At 40.1% G+C, this 20,853-nt stretch overlaps 1 protein-coding gene across 3 annotated transcripts in view; it reads right to left on the bottom strand.

Annotated features, from left to right (window-relative positions):
* Window positions 1–20,853, bottom strand: part of LOC127567834 (1-phosphatidylinositol 4,5-bisphosphate phosphodiesterase beta-1) — a 711,920-nt gene that overhangs the window by 527,286 nt on the left and 163,781 nt on the right. For all 3 annotated transcript variants that reach the window (XM_052010953.1, XM_052010954.1, XM_052010955.1), the window contains one exon: window positions 11,931–11,999. In XM_052010953.1, the coding sequence (XP_051866913.1) occupies window positions 11,931–11,999 (69 nt within the window). The remainder of the gene's footprint in view (window positions 1–11,930; window positions 12,000–20,853) is intronic.

The following is a 20,853-nucleotide window of genomic DNA, read 5'->3' as shown; positions in this document are numbered from 1 at the left end:
AGAATAATGAGAAAGGTAAAATGAGGTTAATCTTACATTGTAATTGAAAGGAGCTGAGCCATAGCACAGCCAATACTCTGTCAACAAGTCAACTCCAGGTTTTGCAAACGGTCAAGAGCAGATAGGGGCACTTATGTACAATCCTCAAATATTAACTCCTTTTTTCGGTAAATTAACTGTGTGCATGTGATATGCACTTGTTTCCTAATAATGTTTCCCTCCATAAGAATAAAAGTAATAAGATACTTCCATAGCTCCACTTGTGTATCAAAAACAAACCAAGAGGCTTCATGTCAGGCAAAACTTCTCACTCAGCCAGATGAACGGATATTAGGGCAGATCGTCTCAAGGTAGGCTTCAAGAAACAAAAACAGAAAATACTGATAGCACTCTGTGTTTCCTGCATTTTCCGTTTTCTGATTTCCAGCATCCGCTTATTTTTTGGTTGCTGGGCTTTATGGCATGTTTTAAAGGAAGGGAGAGAGTAGATAGCTTTAGGAAGGGATCGCCAAAGATTGGGGCCTTGTCTGCTGAAAATAAGGTTTTTGACAACAGGCCAATTAAAGTCAGGAATGCTCAAGAAGCTGGAAGTGGAGGAGCAAAGCAATCTTAAGTGGATGAGGGAGATCAAAGAGGCAGGATGTGGTGAGGCCACAGATGCATTTGAAAGAATAAGGATTTTGAAATCAAGACCTCTTGCAAATGATGGTAATGGGTGAATAGTATTTGCTGTGAGATCAGATATAAGCAGCAGAATATTGGATGAGCTAAGGAATAGAAAAGGCAGTCCAGCCAGGAGTGTATGAAATAGTTAAATCAAAAAGCAACGAAGTAATGCCTCAAGCAGCAGGTACGCTGAGACAATAGCAGAGTTGGGTAATGCTAAGGTGGTAAAATTAGCGATAGCTTGGATGTGCAGTCCGAAGTTCTCCTCAGGTTCAGGTCAGACACCATGATTGTTCACAATCTGGTTTGGCCAAAGATGTCATCAAGGAGAGGGATTGATTGGCCACCAGGAAATAGAGTTTGTGATGATAAACAAGGATAATCATGTTGAGCTACCACACGTTGAATTGCTGGAAACTTCCAATCTACTTACCACTATATGTTGGGCATGATTCTGTGAATCTAGAGGCCATGCAGGAGTCAAGAGAGGGTGGTGGTGAGACAAGGCTGGGCATTGTTAACATTCACGTGGAAACTGGTGGTATTTCCAGATGTTATGGATGAGAGGGAGAATGGAGATGAGAAAGAGAAGGGAGCCATGATCAGATGTGTAGTAACTACCAGAGCTAGTAACATGAGAGGGTGCAGAGGAATAAAAGCAGAGGAGTCTCCATCTACTTCAGCTTATATAAGAATGCAGCCAGGCAACCATGGTCCCATCCGGAGGGGGTTTGAGAACAATATGCTCAACAGAAATTATGGGCCAGATTATGCTCAATCTGACCTTCTGCCATACTCGCCCACCAGTCCCTGCTCCCACTCTCCGGCCCATGGATGCACTAAGCTTTTGTAGCAACAGTTCTCGCTGTTGGGAATATTAAGGCCTCAGTTCCCACAAGTACCAGCCAGGCCTGAGACCCTGTCCTCAACATCACCATGATGTTCTTTGATAATGAGAATCATACAAACACAACTGAAATTGATTAATATATATCTTTTAATATAATATGATTTAAAAAGTACATTTATTTAAAGACAAAATAAACCACTTTTAATTAATTAAAACTTAAAGGCACAGAAGTAAAGAAAGATAAATAAAAACTTAGCTTCTTAAACATTGGTGACTCAATACAAATGAATGGGGCTGCATTAGATGCACCATGATGGCTGGTGTAAAGCTGAGGGGCCATATACAAACTGTATCCTGCTTCTCAGCTCAGAAAGTTTATAGAGTCAATGCCGAGTGCTGGGTTGAAGCGAGAGGTCAGACACATCTGCATTTGACCCCCAACACATCCTCGATTTCCACATTGCATTGTGCCAGGTGTGGAAATCCGGAAGATACTGACATGCGCCCTGCAGCAATCCGATGATTTTCCCCGTAATCGCCAGCTCTGGCCATCAACGCGAACCAGCCCAGTGCAACAATAAAACAATCTCATGCTAATGGAGCAGGAAGTCCATTTTGGACACTTTTAAGTGCCACAAATCTGCATGGAATACAGTTCGATCAGCAGCACAAAAATGATTGATGATCGCTTCATGGGCAATGTAACCCATCACTTATGTCAAAACTGATTTTCTTTTGAATGCAGGAGAAGTCTCATTATCTTCAATCCATCAACCACTGCAATATAATGCCTTGGTAATGGATTAATAGCTCTGTATATCTTATATTTATGGTCTCCAGTTTTCTTACCCTGCGATACCCTCTAATTAGAGCAGATACTACTACTTACACTGGCGCTTTTCCACTTAATTGACAGGGCAAATTGTCTTGGAACTGCAGCCATTGTGCAGAAAAATAAAATCACAAGTATTAAAAGTGATTAATCCAATTTAGAGCCATTTCCAAATCAAAACTGCACATCAAGATCCTTGATGTGCAAGCTTAATGTATTAATACGGAAAGGCAAACTCCTTCATTGACATCACTGCTTAGAAATGGAACCCTATTTGTCACAGGAGCTGCTGGTGAGAAGAGAAAAACAGAATAATACTATTGGAATCACTTTCAGTTTAAACTGTTTCAACAGACATTCAAAACCTTTCAAAAAGCAAAGTGAGTAAACTGGATCTTTACTGTTTTGATTAAAGGGAATGGCAGAGAAATAAAAAGAGAGACCAGGGACCAGCAGTTACTCAGGATGGTTGAGGCACTGTGGCAGTCTACAAATGGCTTCTTGCACAATGTGTTCAAAATTGCCAGTTCAGCAGGGAGGGTGAAAACCAGAGAAATGATCACCATGGGTGTACTGCATGTATTGCCAGAATCTTGAGAACAGGCCATTTGTGCATCACCTCAGGGTATAAAGAAGGTGTGAACCATCTGCTGGAAGGGGAGTTGAATACAAAATACATGCAGTCTGGGATTCAGATACAATTGCAAAGTATGGCACCAATCATCACTTGTACCGAAACAAAATAGAGTGAATGTTTGAAATCTTAAGTAAAAGTAGAAGATGGCAGAGAGACTTTGTGTCTGAGGAGAGAGAAAGCCAAAGTTTACATTAGAGGTTGATGACATTTTGTCAGAGGGTATGGGTGAGGGTAGACATGGGCGAGGGTAGAGATTTAACAGTTTATATGAAAGTGTAAAGTCAGAAAGAAGAGGCTGTGGTTTGGGTGGGTGGTGTCAGAGAAGAAAGAACACAAGAGAGGTATATGATAGGGTGGAGCGCAAGATTTAATATCACATAAAAACAGTGCAACTTTCAGGTTCCTGAGTATTTTTGTTACTGTATAAGATCTATACAGAAAGTCTGTCAGTTTTGTCTTATAGGATTTCATGAGATTAACAGAAATCTGAATAGTCAAGAGAACTTTTTGAGCTGGAATAAAGAGTCAGAAGGGAACTATGTAGGGTATGGAGAGATTGTCATTCAAGAATAGCAATTTCATAAAAATGATGACATTAGAACTCATTTTGACAACAAACATGCAAACATACAGATCAGGAGGAGGAGTAACCTGCTCCACTTTTATACTCTTGACGTGCCACCCATCATGAGTTCCTTACACCAGGCATATGCTTCCTTCTTTCTCTTTATCCAGCCTTCAATATTCCTCAACTTCCAGGGTTCCTGGTTATCCCTGGCTTTTACTTGTACAGAAACATGTTGGCCTTGAAGCCTTGCTATTTCTCCTGTGACTGTTTCCCACTCTATAGATGTGGACTTATCTGCAAGTCGATGCTCCCAATCTAACTTTGCCAGGTCCTCCCTTATGTGAATGAAATTGGCCTCATCCCAATTTAAGACCTTAATTACTGATCCATCTCTATCCTTTTCCATTATCACTTTAAAATGTACAGAGTTATGGTCATTATCTTCAAAAGTGTTTCCCTGCTGACACTCTCTCCACTTAACCAGCTACATTCCCCAATGTTCCTTCCCATAGTGGTCTAGTTACATACTGCATCAAAAATCTCTCCTGAGCACACTTCAGAAATTCTACCCCCTCCGAGCCCTTAACACTTGGGCAGTCCCAGTTAATATTTGTGAAACTGAAATCCTCCAGTATGATATTTAAGTGACATATTAAGGGACATTTAAGAGACTCTTAGATAGACATATGAATGATAGAGAAATGGAGGGCTATGTGGGAGGGAAGGGTTAGAGCAGGATAAAATGTTGGCACAACATTGTGGGCTGAAGGGCTGTAAGGTTCTATGTCATAAGCATATTTTTATTGCATCTGTCTGACATCTGTGTATGTATCTTAGTGAAAGACTGCTCAGCAGGTAGTGAGGAAATCAAAGCTGAGGGTCAGCAGATGATAACAATGTATAAATTGTAGTCAGCAAAGGTATGATTAACAGAAGGTTAAGGATTCTGAATCATATGCAGAATTCCACCAAATGACAGTTCCAAATCCAAAGGTTTTGCTTTTAACCCAACAAGAAATAAATTAGGTTGGGAAGCTCAGGAGATTTGCTACAGCCTCAAGTAATACAGGACCCCAGTGACAGGTCTTAATTATGGCTTATAATTTAACCAATCAGGGAAATCTGTAAATACCGTACATAACATACCGTTAATCTTAAATGCAAGGAAACTGCTTCTGAATTAGACAATAAATCTCCCAGCAGAATAAAATAATAGAAACTTGTTAGAAAGTTGAATCTTACCATTTTCAATTTGCAATCTGCTTAATCTCCCCCCCACACACAGAATTTAATCAAGATATAACCATTAGCATGCCACTGAACCCGCCTCAAGTCAGTTCATCATGTTTCAGATTCAAAATGAAATTGTTGAAATTGGTTTTCCCCAGGAAGCTTGTAAATGTGACATGGGGAGTGCTTGGAGGTGCCTTTAACAACTGTTCATTTGTTAAAGTGATTAGGCATGCTATTAATTAACAAATTCAACAATGAAAGTCAAATTTATTCAATTTTTCTGGAGGGATTTCTCTGCAGTTCAATGCGTAGTTTGAACTGATAGGGACTCAAGGTGCAGTGACGTTTACAAGTTCACCAATGTGAATGGGCAGATTGTGCTGCAAACTGGACTGCCTGGTAGATGTACCTCTGATGGATCAACTATGAAATACACTCCCCAATATGATAGTGACCTGGAAGTACCAGCCTCTACACTGAAAAGTGTTCATGTCCAAAGAGGCCCAGGGTTATGGCTCAATGTGATACCATACACCACCTCACCATGGCCAAACTGCCTACTATCGCTCTCTGCCAAGGTTCAATTGTTGGAGGCCTGTTGATGCAAGGAGAAGCAATGCAGAGTGGAAAAGCTCAGTGGCGGTATCATTCTTAAAAACCTAAACATCAGCAATGACTTTAGGACATTAAATAAAACAAAGCAATTATTTTTCCTTTATTTCAAAATCTCACTTACATATTGGGAGGAGGGAGTCATGATGGTATGGCCATCATTTGGATGGATCAGATGGATCTTGATCCTGCCTATCAATTTTATCTGTTTGTACAATTGTAAAATGAGCGGTACTTTTACAGTGATTAACCTAATCTTTTGAATACAAGAGTCAATAACCTCATCTACTACAGGAAAAGATCTTAAAATCTTCCTCTGATTCTGGATCCAAGAATCAGAGAGGGTGGAGCTGGGATTTCAATGTGGAAGGAATAATGGATATGCCTAACGACACAGATCACAAATGAATATTACCACCTTGCTCTTACAGTCTTATTCAACAATAATTCAGTTTTTCAGAATGATGTGTGTGTGTGTATATATATATATGGAATTCTTGGCTCATGAAAATCTAACACATTTTCCAAGGAAAAGAATAAATAGCAAACTATAGTCACGAATGACAGCTCATTTAAAAGGAATTTGTTGGAAGTGGCACTGGTTCTTTGTGAGCATGCATTTCATCAGCACCGTCTGCTCAACTCACTGATGATTCTGAAATGCATTGACAAAGTGAGGGCAAAGATGTATCACAGTATCACTATGTTAGATAAACTAAACAGTATTTATCAAAAGATTTTCAGTAAAGACTATGAGCCTTTAAAACAATTGTTAAAAGATGAAAAACACAACTCTTTACCTTTTCTTCTGTAATTCTGGTTTTTTGGGTTGCATGCTTAGTGTTCTATGAAAGCTCAGTTGCTTTTTTCCTCCTGCCTATTGGCTATTATTCCAGGCCTCATCTCCACATTTGTCAGATTTGTCAGAATCTGTGACATGGTGGCCAACCTTCATGTGCAACTCACTATTCAATTCTGAAAGGCACCACCACAAAGCTGGATAAATCCTCATCAAGTCTTCTAAATCAGGAAATCATTAGTCAAAGATCGAGGGGGAAATACCCGACAACGAGCTCCTACTATAAGACTCTTGAACTGATCTCTTGTACAATAAGGATGAACTCTTGATCTCTCAATCTACCTGGTCATGGCCCTTGTACCTTATTTGTCTGCCTGCACTGCACTCTCTCTGTAACTGTAACACGACGTTCTGCATTCTGTTACTGCTTTTCCCTTTGTACTACCTCAATGTACTTATGTTTGGAATGCTCTGTATGGATAGCACACAAAAAAAGTTTTTCACTGTATCTCAGGATATGTGACAATAATAACCCAACTACCATTTACCTTCCTCAGCCCAGGCAGCAGAACTGTTTGAAGCACCCTGCTACAGGTCTTGTTGAGATTATCAGAGAGTGGAGATCAATTCCTGAGCCCTTCTTGCCCTGCGTCTGCTTGGAGTGTTTAGTCATTAATTAACGTCAAAGCAAGGTTCTGCACTTGTCCTTTGCATCTGACAATGTTATACATGATTATTCCAATCTGTTCCCAACAAACCACTTCACGGCTCCAAACTTTGCACTTGAAGAGAGGAAAGTGGGACGAAGGTCCTTACTCTAACTTTGATAGCTCAACGAAATAAGTCATTGAGTCAGACCCATCTGCCAGCAGCAGTTCAGCCTCTCGGGACACAAAAGGATACCTTATCCTGTTCTCACCCAACATCCGGTATCGATTAAGTAGGTAATTCTGGACCGAAGCCCAACTGACATTAACCCAAAATTTAAATCGAGGTGCACCATCCACACCAGCAAAAATCAGAACACGACAGAGACCAGGGATGAAACCTGAGAATTTGTGTTGAAGCTCCTCCATGAAGTGACCGAGCTAGTGGGACAGGGCGAGATCACTGTAATTCTAACAAGGAATTGTTGGCATCTCAACAGCAAAATACAATAGACGACAGGTGATCAACAGAAGGAGAGAGTTAAAAAGCACTGCAGAACACTAACACAACAAAAGAGCATAAGCTTCATTGAACTGTCACAACACATTAATATTCTCACATTCTACGCCAGGGCTAATATTAACTCATGACACTCAGTGATCAGCAGCAGCATTGGATTTCGTCGATACAAAATGGGGTACAGTCCTGGCATGAGAACAGCGATAAACAAGTGCTAGGAGGTGCATCTGGAAAGATACACAGAGTGTGGCAGCGTCAAAGAGTCCCAGGATGCTCAAATTATGAGCAGTCTTTAGCTTGTTACCATCCGAGTTCCGTCCATCACTTTCAAAACAGGGATGCACTTCAAGAAGCAATATGTGAGCTGGAGAAACAAAAGAACGCAGGAGTGTGGGTGTGTTGTTGAGTGATGTAGGAAGATGGAGGGGTTAATAATCAGAGAGACAAGAGGGTCGAGAGAAGGAACGAGACAAAGGGGTAGAGGGGAAAGAGGGATGAAGAGAAATAGGGAGGAAAAAAATAAATAAATTGTTTGAGATTATCAGTTTGACCTACGTTCCCACCAATGATTGAGAATTGCAGTGCTGCCAACAGTTAGAATTTTGTTGACTTAACATGACTTCTTGTATTGGCTACCAAGAAAGTGAAATATTCAAGCTTGCAATGCCAAGCACAACAGTCTGGATTTTCTGGGGTCAGGCAACACTGGTTGTTGCTGCAGATGGCAGGGTCTGAATGTGTAACTTTAAGTCCGGCTCTGCAAGAGGTCCCTGGGGTGACTATGACACACAGCCAAGATCAGCTGATGGAAGAATAGTTCCAATGCATAAAGGGAAGGCAACCTGTATAATGAGCAGGACCGGGAAGACTGGAGACACACAAAGAGGGAAGGGCTCAGGTAACCCTGAGAAGCATTCCTCAGGCTTGGGCTACGTATGTTTATTTGAAATATTCCAACAGGAGCTGCAACAATTTTCTCTGGATTCTTATTTACCTTATTTTGTTATATGATTATGTTGAACAAAATATTATTTTGTTCAACGTAATTATATCACAAAACCAAACAGATTTTGGGACCATATGGAATTCATTGCAGTGAAATCTTACTGTACAGACACCAAATTCAATTGCAAGCCAACTGCCACACACTTACAACATCAGTGAAGTACCCTGTTCTGCAGACAATGTTACTCTAATAGATCTTTTAAGTGCAGATCCCAAGCAGAGCACCAAGTGTAACATCAACTGACATTATGAAATCCATTTTCCCATTATTAGGGCCAGGACATATACATACTGAACATAATTTTAAACAGAATGTTTTAAATTTCTTAAGACGTAAACTAAAATCAATATCTGTGTACCCTGCGTAAAGCTGAGTAACAATACAACCTAGAAATCTGAAATTGTGCATGCAAGTTACATTTAGTATAAGGATATGCACTATACACCTGGTTTAACTAAACTCCCCCCCACCCCCACCATAACCTAAAGGGGTCCTAATTTTAATTTTGACCATTGAAAATTGATGAGATTTTTTTTTCCAGATCTATTTTTGAAGGCACTAGATAGTTGAGCAGACCTGTCCTAAGTACTTTGTGTCTATATGAACCACAAAGAGAAACTGAAAATTTGTGCAGAGTTTCCGTGGAAAACCAACTATGGTTTAAACCATTTAGATAAATAGATCCAAGAAAAAGAACCAATTTTAGTGAGATACCAAAGAAATGCCTTAGAAAATTTTACAGAGGCTGTTTACAATGAGTCAAGGAATTTTTTTTGGATGCTTCTGGTGGAACGGGAAAACTTTCCTTATGAATATACTTTTGGCTAAAGTTCAAAAGTAAAACATACTTGCCCTGGTCATGACATCATCAGGCATTGCTTCAACACTTTTGACAGCGGGGGTGGGGGGGGGGGGTAGGGGGCAACTGCACATTCAACTTTTAAACTCCCTTTAAATTTGACAGATGTGGAGACTCCAACAATGCAAAATTGTAGGGGAACTGCAAATGAAAAAAATTCTAAAAGACTATAAATTTATCGTCTGGGATGAATGTACAATGGCTCACAAAGCAGCCATTGAAGCTTTAGATTAAACATTGCAAGGTCTTAGATACGATATTAAATTAATGGAAGGTGTTACTTTCATGCTAGCTGGAGATTTTCATCAAATGCTACCAGTAATTCCACAAGGTACTAAAGCAGATGAACTGAAAGCCCAAATTAAAACATCATATATTTGGGAAAATGTCAAACACTTGGAAACTAAGCTGCAAGTGCATTTAATAGGCAATACATTTGCAAGAGAGTTCACTTCGAATTTACTCAAATTAGGAAAAGGGGAAATTAAAGATGAAAACTCAACAGGAATGATTTTGATGAAAAACTTGGGCCAAATTGTTATATCACTTAATGGTTTGATTCAAACTGTTTTGCCAAATGTCACTCGACACTTTCGAATTACCAGTAGTTGTGTGAAAGAGCAATTTTAGCACCAAAAAATGACGCAGCACAGGCCATGAATAAAGACCTTCTTTTGAAGCTTCCCGGACAACCTGTACAAATTTTCCTGCTGAATTTTTAAACACACTGTCACCATCTAGTGCGCCATCATATAATCTTGAACTAAAAGAAGGAACACCAATCATACTACCCAGGAATTTTGATCTACCAATACTGTACAATGGCACAAGATTAACAAACCAAAAATTACTTCCACATATAATTGAGGCTGCAGTGGTAATGCCGTTGGGGAAAATGTCTTCATCCCTCAGATACCAAATATCTCATCTGATCTATCTTTTCAATTCAAGCGACTTCAGTTCCCTGTTCAACTTACTTTTGCTTTGAGCATTAATAAGGTACAAGGACAATCAGTAAAAGTTGTTGGCCTCAATCTGCTTTTCTGCTTTTCAAGCTACATGTTGGTTGCTCCAGAGTTGGAGATAAAATTAATCTGCACATTTTTACACCAGATTCAAAAGAAAGAAATACAGTGTATTCTGAAGCACTTCAACATTGGAATCAAGTAGATTTACACAGCTCCTTAGAGATAACTATATTAAATGTGTTTTTGTATACATATTTATTTTCAGTGTGTATGCATTTATTGGTAACTTTAGTCAAATCACAAAATTTTAACATCCTAATTATATTATTCATGGAATAATTATACATTCGAGTTAGATGTTATTTCAATTACAAGAGTTGTTATAAAACCCGATTGCATGGAAATAAATGCAAACATCATGATTACCAAGCATAATAACCTGAGCAATGTCAGGTATAACAGCTAGTTTACTGCAGAATTATCCAGATATAGAGTCATTTCCTTTGATGCACAACATACTTGGTTCATATTGAAACAACCACATGTTCATATTGTTTTTGCTCGGAATCAATTTCTTTGAAAACAATGGGAAATCAATATGTTGTTGACCAAGTCATGAGAATTGAGTCGCTGGAAGTTAAAGATTAAATTGCAATCATCGTCACACTCAGTTCCATTCAGTTGGTCAATGAAACTACTTTACACCTAGGGGTCAAACATTTCACTTGCACAGAATTCTTGCAATCATGTGCAGCTTGATCAATTACCAAATACTTAGACCATCATCACGTTATATTTCAGTTATTTTTTTTGCTGGGCTGCCACGCCAGGTGAGAAGTGCCAGTCCCACCAGCTGAAGCTCACAATCCAGTAGGAAATCACAGAGCCAACAGCACAAAGCATGCCGGCTGGAGGAGGAAGTGACATGGGGAGTCCAGGGAAGTATGCATGAAGAATTTTGTGCAGATTTGTGATCTGAATTTTTTCTTCCAGCTGTTCCCTACATTGTTATCAGGGAGGTTCTTCGCACCATTTACCTGGTGCAAGGCATGCTGGAGCTGAATGAGCTTCTGTGACAGCTTGCCCCATCACAAGTCCCAGTGCACAGGAAGGCATCTGGTGAACTAGAAGCCTGACAAATTATGAGCTCTTGCAGGGACGCAGTGAGTGACATTTTCACTGGCTATCCAAAGTAATTGCATAGGCACGTCTTTATCTTGCCTACATTCTTCTTGCCCTTCCTAGAAATAATAAAGTCTGCCAGTCATACTAGTTTTTATTGGATGAGCTGAGCTCTGGGAAGATCTCATCGACTAACAAAGTCAGCACTGGGACTTGAAGTCACAGCCCTCACAAAGGCCAACAGCCAGTTGCGACAGCTGTTATACATCGTTATGTGTGTCAGCCTAACTCTTTGACATTCTGCTAATTCTCTTCCATTACACTGGTGGCACAAAACAATGGATCAACATTTTATCAACGCAAGGTGCTGAGTCACATACACAGCAAGAGCTACAGGCAAAGGTTTCAGAAGCTTGGCTAATTAGGAACTTCAGTTTTCCTCGGGTATTTAATTCAATGCATTCTTTAGTCACCGAGAAAGAGACAGATGGAAAGTACCTCAATTTTGACTTTTTATTTGAATACTAGCACAAACTGCTTCACATTTCTATAGGGGGAAGTAAAGAGGGAGAGGAGCATCATATTTCTGAAAGTCAATGCGCATTCCCTACCTTGGGATTTCTTGCATACTTCCCAGTCCTGGCATCCTTGACAAGGCTGATTTCCAGCAGGTCTGTCTCCTGTGGGCAAGAGAGCACAAAAAAAAGAGTTAAGTAACAAAAATGATGAGTAAATTCATGCATATTGTATTCCTTACTTTGACTCATTGAACATGGTACATCTTGTCCAGGTAAGGCTGAGTTTGCATTAATCGCCAGAAAGTATTCACAAGTTAGGTTTAATCACCGACACAAAATCACACACAGCAGAGTGAAGAATATAGGCTGCAGTTGTTGCCAGCAACGCCGACATTTATTGCTCAACCCTTATTACTTGGAAAGGTGGTGTTGAGCTGCTTCCCTGAATTGCTCCAGTCAGTATGGTCCCTATATTTATACTGGGTAGGGAGAAAGAGACAATGAAGGAACAGTGACACATTTCCAAGGTGAGAGGTGTGTGGTCTGGAGGGGGACACTGAGATTATGGTGCTTCCGTTCATCTGCTGCTCTTGCATTTGTTGGTAGTAGATGTGTTTGGAAATTGCCAGTGCATCTTGTGGATGGTGCCTATTTCAGTTACAGTGTGTCAGTGGTGCAGAAAATGAATGTTTAAAATGGTGGCCAGTTAAAAGGCCTGATTTGTCCTGGATTCTCTCACATTGCTGGAGCTGAACACATCTCAGCAAGTGGCAAATATTCTATCACACTTGTGATTTGCACTTTGTAGCTGTTGTTTAAAATAAAAAGCCCGAGGGTGTCAAAGGGAAAGTCTTTCATCACTGGATAACCACGTCTGACCTGCTCCTGTAACCACAGTATTTTTGTGGCTGGTTCAGCTCAGCTTGTGGTCAATGTTGATCCCAGAAGTTTGACAATGGGTGACTAGATAAAATAATATCATTGAACATCAAGGGGTAGCTTCTGCACTTCACTTGTTGGGGGGCATCATTGCTTGGCATTTTTGTGTTAAAAATGTAAATCAGCACTAACTTTAACACTGCCCAGATAATGCCACATAGATAGTTCCTCATCTATTGAAACAGTAAATGGAACCAAACACAGTGGTGTCATGAGCAACTATCCCCACTTCTGACCTTTCCATGGACAAAAAAAATGAAATAGTTGAATGCAATTGGGCCTTTGACACTACCTGTAAAACTCATGAATGATGTGTGACCCCCAACAATCACAACCGTCCTCCTTTGTGTGAGATATGTTTCCAGCCATATCACCCGATTCTCATTGATTCCACACGCAGTCAAGTGCTGACCGAATATCAAGGACAGTTGCTCTAACTTCAATGGAATTCAGCTCCTTTGTCTACATCTAAACCAAATATGTAACGAAGTATTTCTGCATCTAAATAGAGCATCAATAGCCAGGTTAATGGAAAAATTGGTTGACAACACTGCAAATCACTGTGCTGATGTAACCATCATCGGATGAATTGGCTGGCTTGCAGTTATCCTGCTTTTCGTGGATGGGATTCACCTATACTGGATCTGCAGTCTATTCTGGAGCACTGGTATTCAGTGGTCCAGTCGGCGCACTATGGAAAAGTCCAATTCCCCTTTCATTGTCTTCACCCTTTCACAGAAACCCAAAGAATCAGACCATGAACACTTTATTTCTTCATCTTTTGTCATGTGATAGCAGTTGCATTGATAGTCCTTTTTGTTTCAAATCGAGTACCCAACCACAACACTAACATATACCTAAACCTCTCCATTATTATCGACGAGTGGGTGAGTCAGACAGCTATCTCATTAATAGCGCAATGAATACATCAACCCTGTCCTTAGAATAATTCTTGAATCATGTCACAATGATCTGACAGCCATTCCAGAGACATGGCTGAGGGATAACCAGAGTCTGGGGCCTGAATATTGAAGGGTACATGACATTTATTAAGGATGGGAAGTATAGAAAAGGTGAAGGAATGGCTCTGTAAATTATTGACATTTAAGGGGATTTTCCAGAATACACAGAATAGACATCTTTCAACGGGAAGGAAATATCCCAAGGGGAGGATCAAATATCCACGGTTTATCTGAAATGCGAAATACAGTATGAAAGTCAAAGAAAAAGTACATAATTGCACAAAGGCAGATAGCAGGTCAGAAGACTGGACAGAAAATTAAAACAGCAATGAATGACTCAAAGACTAATAAGGAAAAAAGACTATGCGACAAAGCTAGCCAAAAACATAAAAACAGATCGAGAGTCAGTGTTTCTGTAGTTAATTCAAAAAATTAACAAGGTGAGCATTGGTATGTAGAAAATGAGTCTAGGTAATTAATGAAAATCAAAGTGACTTAAACAGGTATTTTTGCACCAGTCTTCACGATAGAGGATACAAGACACAGCCAGGCATCAGGAAGTGGAAGATGGGGGAAGGAACTCAAGAAAATTACCATGACTAGGGCAAATTGTTGGAGCTGCAGACTGAGAAGTAATGGGTCCTGATCCACTTCATCCTTGGTTCTTAATACTAGTGACTCGAGAGATAGTTAGTTTTAAATTTCCAAAATTCCCTAGAATTGTGGAAGGTTCCATTACAATAGAAAATTATAAATCTAACTCCTTTACTTAAATAGGGAGAGAGACATAAAGCAAGAAACCATGGGCCAGTTAGCTTAAAATCTGTGACTGGGAAAAGAGCAGAAACTATTATCAATATAGCAGGGCTCTTAGAAAACATTAAGGTCATTGGGCAAAGTTAACATGGTTTTGACAAAGGGAAGTCATGTTGGACCAACTTGCTGGAGTTCTTTGAAGAAGGAACATTGTGGATAACTCGAGTTAAAAAATCAAAGTTATATCAAAGCTTATGATGTAGGATGTAACATATTCAAGCGAATAGAAAACTAGCTGGATAATGGGGAAACAGAGAGTGGGCATAAATAGATTTTTTTCCTAGTTAGCAAGCTGTGCCACAGGAACTCTGATTTTTTTTAAAATAATTTATATCAAAGACCTGGATGAAGGCACTACAAGTATTGTTGCTAAATTTGCTTATCACACAGAGATGAAAAGGAGAGTAATTTGTGAAAAAGAAATAAGGAGGCAATAAAGGGATATAGATAGGTTAAGTGAGTGGGCAAAAAAATGTCAGATGGTGTATGATGTGGGAAAATGTGAAAGCTTCCATATTGACAGGTAATTAAATTGAGAAACCATATCATCTTAATGGTGAAATATTGCAGAATCCTGTGATGTAGAGAGATCCAGTAGTGCATAATTTGCAAAAATGCTAATGTGCAGGTCCAGCAAGTAATTAGTAAAGTTAACAGCCAGTTATTATTTATTGTTCAGAGAACTAAATACAAAGATAGGGAGGTTATGCTTCGGTGATATAGGGCATTGATGGGACCACATCTGAATTGCTGTCTATGGTGTTAGTCCCTTATTTCAGGATGTCAACGCAATGGAAGCAATTGAAAGAAGCTTTTACTAAACAAATATGTGGAATAGACTGATCGCCTTAAGAGAAAAAGTCAGATGTGCTATGCTTGTACCAGCTGAAATTTGGAAGAGTGAGAGGGGATGATTTAAATATATAAGATTCTGAGGGGTCTTTACAAGGTGGACATGGAGAGGATATTTCCCCTAGTGGAAAAATAAGAGGTTAAAACAGAGGTGAAACAATGTTTTTTCTCTCTCTCTGAAGGCCACGAGTCTTTGGAACTCAAGCAGAATCTTTGAATATTAAGACAGAGGTGGACAGAAACTTGATAAGTGAGGGGATGTGAGGTTACTGCAGATGGACAGCAATGTGGAATTGACATTACAATCAGATCAGCCAGGATCTTATTAAATGACAAACAGGCTTGATGGGTTGAGTGACCTGCTTTTGCTCCTAATCGGTATCCTTGTATGTTCTTAAATATTGCCTGCATTTTTCCCCCAATTATCCCGCTTCTTTTTCAGTTGGATTTCTTTTACTTAATTTGTGAGTTCCATGTGACTGTTTCATTTAATAATGCATTCAGTGCCAGAAATGTAACTGCCAGGGTTCAGTATGATAAGAACACTCCAGTGAATCTTAAAAATAACTCATCCATGGTAACTGTGCCCCTAAAAACTCTTTATCTATATGGAACATCATTTCACAAATGGGCACAGATGCATTAAGTTGCTTTTACGGGGATCTGGAAGGAGCTCTCTCAGGAAAGCATGCCATTCACTTTTCATTTATCAGTTGCTATACTTTCAACAGAACTGAAACAGAAGTCAGCAGTTGGTAAGCATTAGGAAGAGCAAGTCATCTGAGCATGAACTTGCATTTGCGTTGAAGTGATTTAATAAATTTGGAATTAATAAAAGCTAATTTCAGTAATGGTTAACATGAACTGGCAATGTGAGCACTGGTGCTATATTGAAGGCAAGTCTGGGGAATTAATAATGGAAACCAAGGAGATGACAGATGAACTAAACAGCTATTTTGCATCAGTCTTCTCCATTGAGGATACAAGCAACAGCCCAGAATGAAACTACTGGATTGTCTTTAAAAATCGAACAAGTTCATTGAACTCCTTCGAGAAAGGAAATTTGCCAAGCTTACCCAATCTTGTTTATGTGTGACTCAAGATCCACCAACAGGGTTGAATCTCAACTTCCTTGGCAATTAGGATAGGAAATAAAAGCTGTTGTTGCCAGTGGCAACCACTTCCCATCAGCAGGCTCCTCTAACATAGTAAAACATCCCAAGATGTTTCATAAGATCAACCTGATCACATAAAATGTGACACGGAGATTTTAGGGCAGGTGATCGAAAGCCAAACGGGGTAAGATTTGAAGAACACTGCGAATGGAGAAGGGGAAGAGAGGCCGAGTTAGGAAATTACAGAGATCTGGGTCTTGGGAGCCAAAGGGATGACCCCTAGGGCTGGTGTGAAGGAAATCTGGAGAAATGCAGAGTATCCAGAGGGTTGGAGGGCTGGAGGAGATCACAGAAAGAACCAAACCCAGGCGAACTGAGATGAAAATATCAAATTAAGGCATTACTAGACCAGGAGACAATGTAGCAAGTGAGCACTGTAGCGGCAGTTGACTGGAGTGGGTCACAAACACATCAGTGTAGGTGACATCACCAACACAATGCCCAATGCTGTCAGCCTTGGGAAAATCTTAGGCACAAGATCTTGAGTGGAAAAGCTGTTACACAGCCAAAACATTGCCTCGAGCCATAACCAGGCCGGCAGCAAAGTGTTCCCATCATACAGGGCTGGTATTGATCCAAATTCATTGCCATTTTGCTAATTTAGAATTGTAGAATGCACAAAATGTCAAAACACTGGAGGAAGCCAGGTGTGATTGTCGCCTCATTCAACCTGTCCATTCTCAATATCTTTGCAATCTCACAATCTTTGTCTGTCCCTCCCTCCTTCCACACAGGGAAAATGTAAAGCAGAATTTCTGCTCTGGAAGAACCACCCAGTCTATCACTCTTATAATAACGTGATTAGATGTGCATTCAGACAAGAATTGCATGAAGCCTATTTTGCAGGTCTTTCCCAAATAATTACAGAGACCCAAGCAATTATTTCCACCCTTCACTGTTGTTCAGATCTTCAAAGCATCACCGAGAATCTATACTAGTTGAGGTCAAACACAAAAGTTTCTACCACTTATCACAATCATTTGTTTCAACAAATTATAGAACCTGCTGTAATTACAGAGGGATTTATGATTTGATCATATAATCACGTGTCACAGAAAAAGCCTGCTTGGCCCATCATACCTGTGCCAGACCTTTGATAGAGCTCTCTGATTTCGTACCCCACCCTCTCCCCGATGCTCTGAAAATATTTTCTCTTTGGCTAATCATTCAGTTCTATTTTGGATGCTCATCCGCTTCCACTATCCTTTTTGACACCACTCTTTAGATCATAAATGGCTTGTAAAAAGAAACGTTTCCCCAGTGTCTTGGTTTCGCTTTACCAATCACTTAAACTTGCGTCATCCATTTACTGAAGCTTTCATCACTTCAACTCATTTTTTGTTAATTATTCATCAAACTGCCTCTCACTCATGTTTGACTCAATAAGAACAAGCTCAACACCTCTAATCACTGAACTCAAGCCCTTCATCCAGTCGCCAGTTCAGTAGATCTCTATTGCACCATCTACAAGGCCCTGATATACTTCTGCAGTGTGGTGCTCTGAACTAAAGTATTCCTGCTGAGACTTGGTCACTCTGCATTCAATGATTCACAATCCTTGCCATTAACATTCTGAAACAAAACAAACTGCAGACACTGAAATTCTGAAACAAAAAAGTGCTGAAAATACTCAGCAGATCAGGCAGCATCTATGGAGAAGGAAAAAGAATCAACTGATGAAGGTTCATTGACCTGAAACATTAATTCTGATTCGCTCTCCACAAATGGTCTGAGTGTTTCTGATCATTTCTAGTTTGTTTCTGAATGAAGGAATGTCTTTTCCATGATGGAAAGTTTATAGTCAGGTTTCCATACAATATCTCCTGCACTGTTTGCCTTGTCAGTTAATAACAATCCTCTATGCATGACTGCCAACTTGAATCCCAACAGTTAGGTGTTAAAGCCAGAAAACAAAGTAATAAGCCTTGTGAATCAGTCAATTCCTGGCACCTCTGTGCAAAAGGATCAATAAGCCCTTGTTTTACATCAACATTTTTACATAAATTCACACCAATGAGATGCAAAGAGCAAAGGAAAGTTTAACTTGCTTCAGGCACTCAGACTTCCATTTACAGTCTGCCTTTATTCTTCTCTTAACTTCAATTGAAGATAAAAAGCTCTTTGGATGGAAATTGCATTTCCAAACAAAAGTTATTGTGTGAAGGGATGACACAATGTTTATGCTGGAAAAACTGCGCCCTGGAAATTCCAGTGCGCCCTAAAGCAGTTGCAAGTAACCTGGTGCCACAGGGTTTTGGGTATGCAAGTGTGCCAAGTCTGTCCCCGTGCCTGGGACCAGCTCCAGAGGTTGGTTCGTGTTGGAACACAGCATTTGAGTGAGTTGGGGGGGGGGGGGGGGGTGGGGGGGGGAGAGAGGGAGAGAGAGAGAAGGGGGGAGGGAGGGAGAGAGAGAAGGGGGAGGGAGAGAGAAATGGAACTGGAGATCAGACAGCAAAACAGGAGGGCAAGTCAGGAAGATGATGGGATGCGGTGGAGTGGTAGTGATAGGAAGCGGCTGAAGAGGGGAAACACCGTGGTGGGGGGGCACATATTGGTGAATGAGGGTGGAGGTGAAACAGTGTAGGGCATGGATTTAACCTGAGGATGTGAGTAAATTCCTTATTTACCTACAGGTCACCATGATGGAACTAGAAGCACGTGGACCTGGGAGTGCCCAATGACTGGTTCTCCCAGGACAACACAATCTACATTTCCCACAGTGCTCCCAACATGGAAATTGCATGAGGATACCTCAGATGATGTGACCAGAAGCGACCAGATGAATTTCATGATTGCCGTGATTGATCCAGAAATGGTGGCAAACGTGATTTAATCTTCAATTGCATTGCGCTGCAATAAAAGGCTTATGCTACCATACTTTCAGGCATGTTTAACAGAACAGAAATTCATCACCACTTAAGTAAAATGTCTGTCACTTCACCATGATATTCCCAAGCCAGCATGGGCAAGAACTGCGAAAACTCTCCCCTGTGACTCTGTGATATTTGATTATTGCATGAGATGAAATCTCCATTCTGCAGCTATTTCTGAAATTGGAACTTCTCCTTTGTCCCAAAACACAGTGTGGTTGCTAATGATTGACCTAAAGTCAAAGTCAAAGTCAAAATTGAGTTTATGGTCATCTGCACAAGTACATGCATGCACAGGTGCAATGAAAAACTTACTTGCAACAGCATCACAGGCACGCAACATTCACAAGAAAAACATGAATTAAACATAAATTATACACAACCTTTTCAAGAAGGAACACAATTAGAACAAAAAAAAACGTTGATTGTAGTGCAAAGTGGTCATAGTGTTGCTATACTGTAGTAATGAGGGTTGTGCAGATTGGTTCAAGAACTGAATGGTTGAAGGGAAGTAGCTGTTCTTGAACCTGGTGGTGTGGGACTTCAGACTTCTGTACCTTCTGCCTGAGGGTAGCTGCGAGAAGATGGCATGGCCCTGATGGTGGAGATCTATAATGATGATGGATGTTTCCTTCTTGAGGCAGCACATCATGTAGATTCCACCGAATATTTCAGATTTCTAATATTGTTCAAATCATAGTTGTGATGACATTGTGTGAGATGAAAGGTCATCCTCCTTCGTAAGCTGTAAGATTGCCTGTATAGGAAAAGTTTTTTTTACTTCAGTTTTGGATATGGAAGATGCTGGGTAAAGCCAGGATTGATTACCTATTACGAGTAGCCCTAGAGTAGAATAGCTTTCTCGGCCATTTCAGAGGGTTGTTCGAGACATTGGGATAGGACTCGAGTCAGTCAAGTAGATTCTTTTACTGGCTAAATTTTTCTAACGATTTGGTGGCCTTATGATCTTTATAATTGATCATGCAGCTGCCGTAAGAAAACTATTGAACTGAATTTACAGTCTCTAGCTGTTCTGGTGTGATTTGAACTCCCGTTTTTGGATCAGGAGTCCAGTACCACGACCACCATTCTACCCTTTCCTTTGTTCCAACCGACATGGCCTTCCACCAACCCCCCAACCCGTCCTTCAAAGCTAATATGTTCGGTGTTTTGATGATTAATTCAATGAGCATCCAACAATTCACCAAAGTACAATTTCTTTAACATTTTAATTTTCAAATCAAACTACCAATTCCCACTTACATTGAATTCTATTTGCTACTTTCTTGCCCATTGTATTAAGATGTTCCAATAACATCTCATGGCCTTCAGAATTATTTATAAAGCCCTCTCTATTTTATCTTCATTTGCAAATCTAAAACAGGCCACCTCTGACTGTGTC

This window comes from Pristis pectinata, chromosome 3 (genome assembly GCF_009764475.1).
Source record: "Pristis pectinata isolate sPriPec2 chromosome 3, sPriPec2.1.pri, whole genome shotgun sequence".
Lineage (NCBI taxonomy): Eukaryota > Metazoa > Chordata > Chondrichthyes > Rhinopristiformes > Pristidae > Pristis > Pristis pectinata.
Note: the sequence above shows the minus strand (reverse complement) of the source record. Positions and strands in the feature narration are given on the sequence as shown.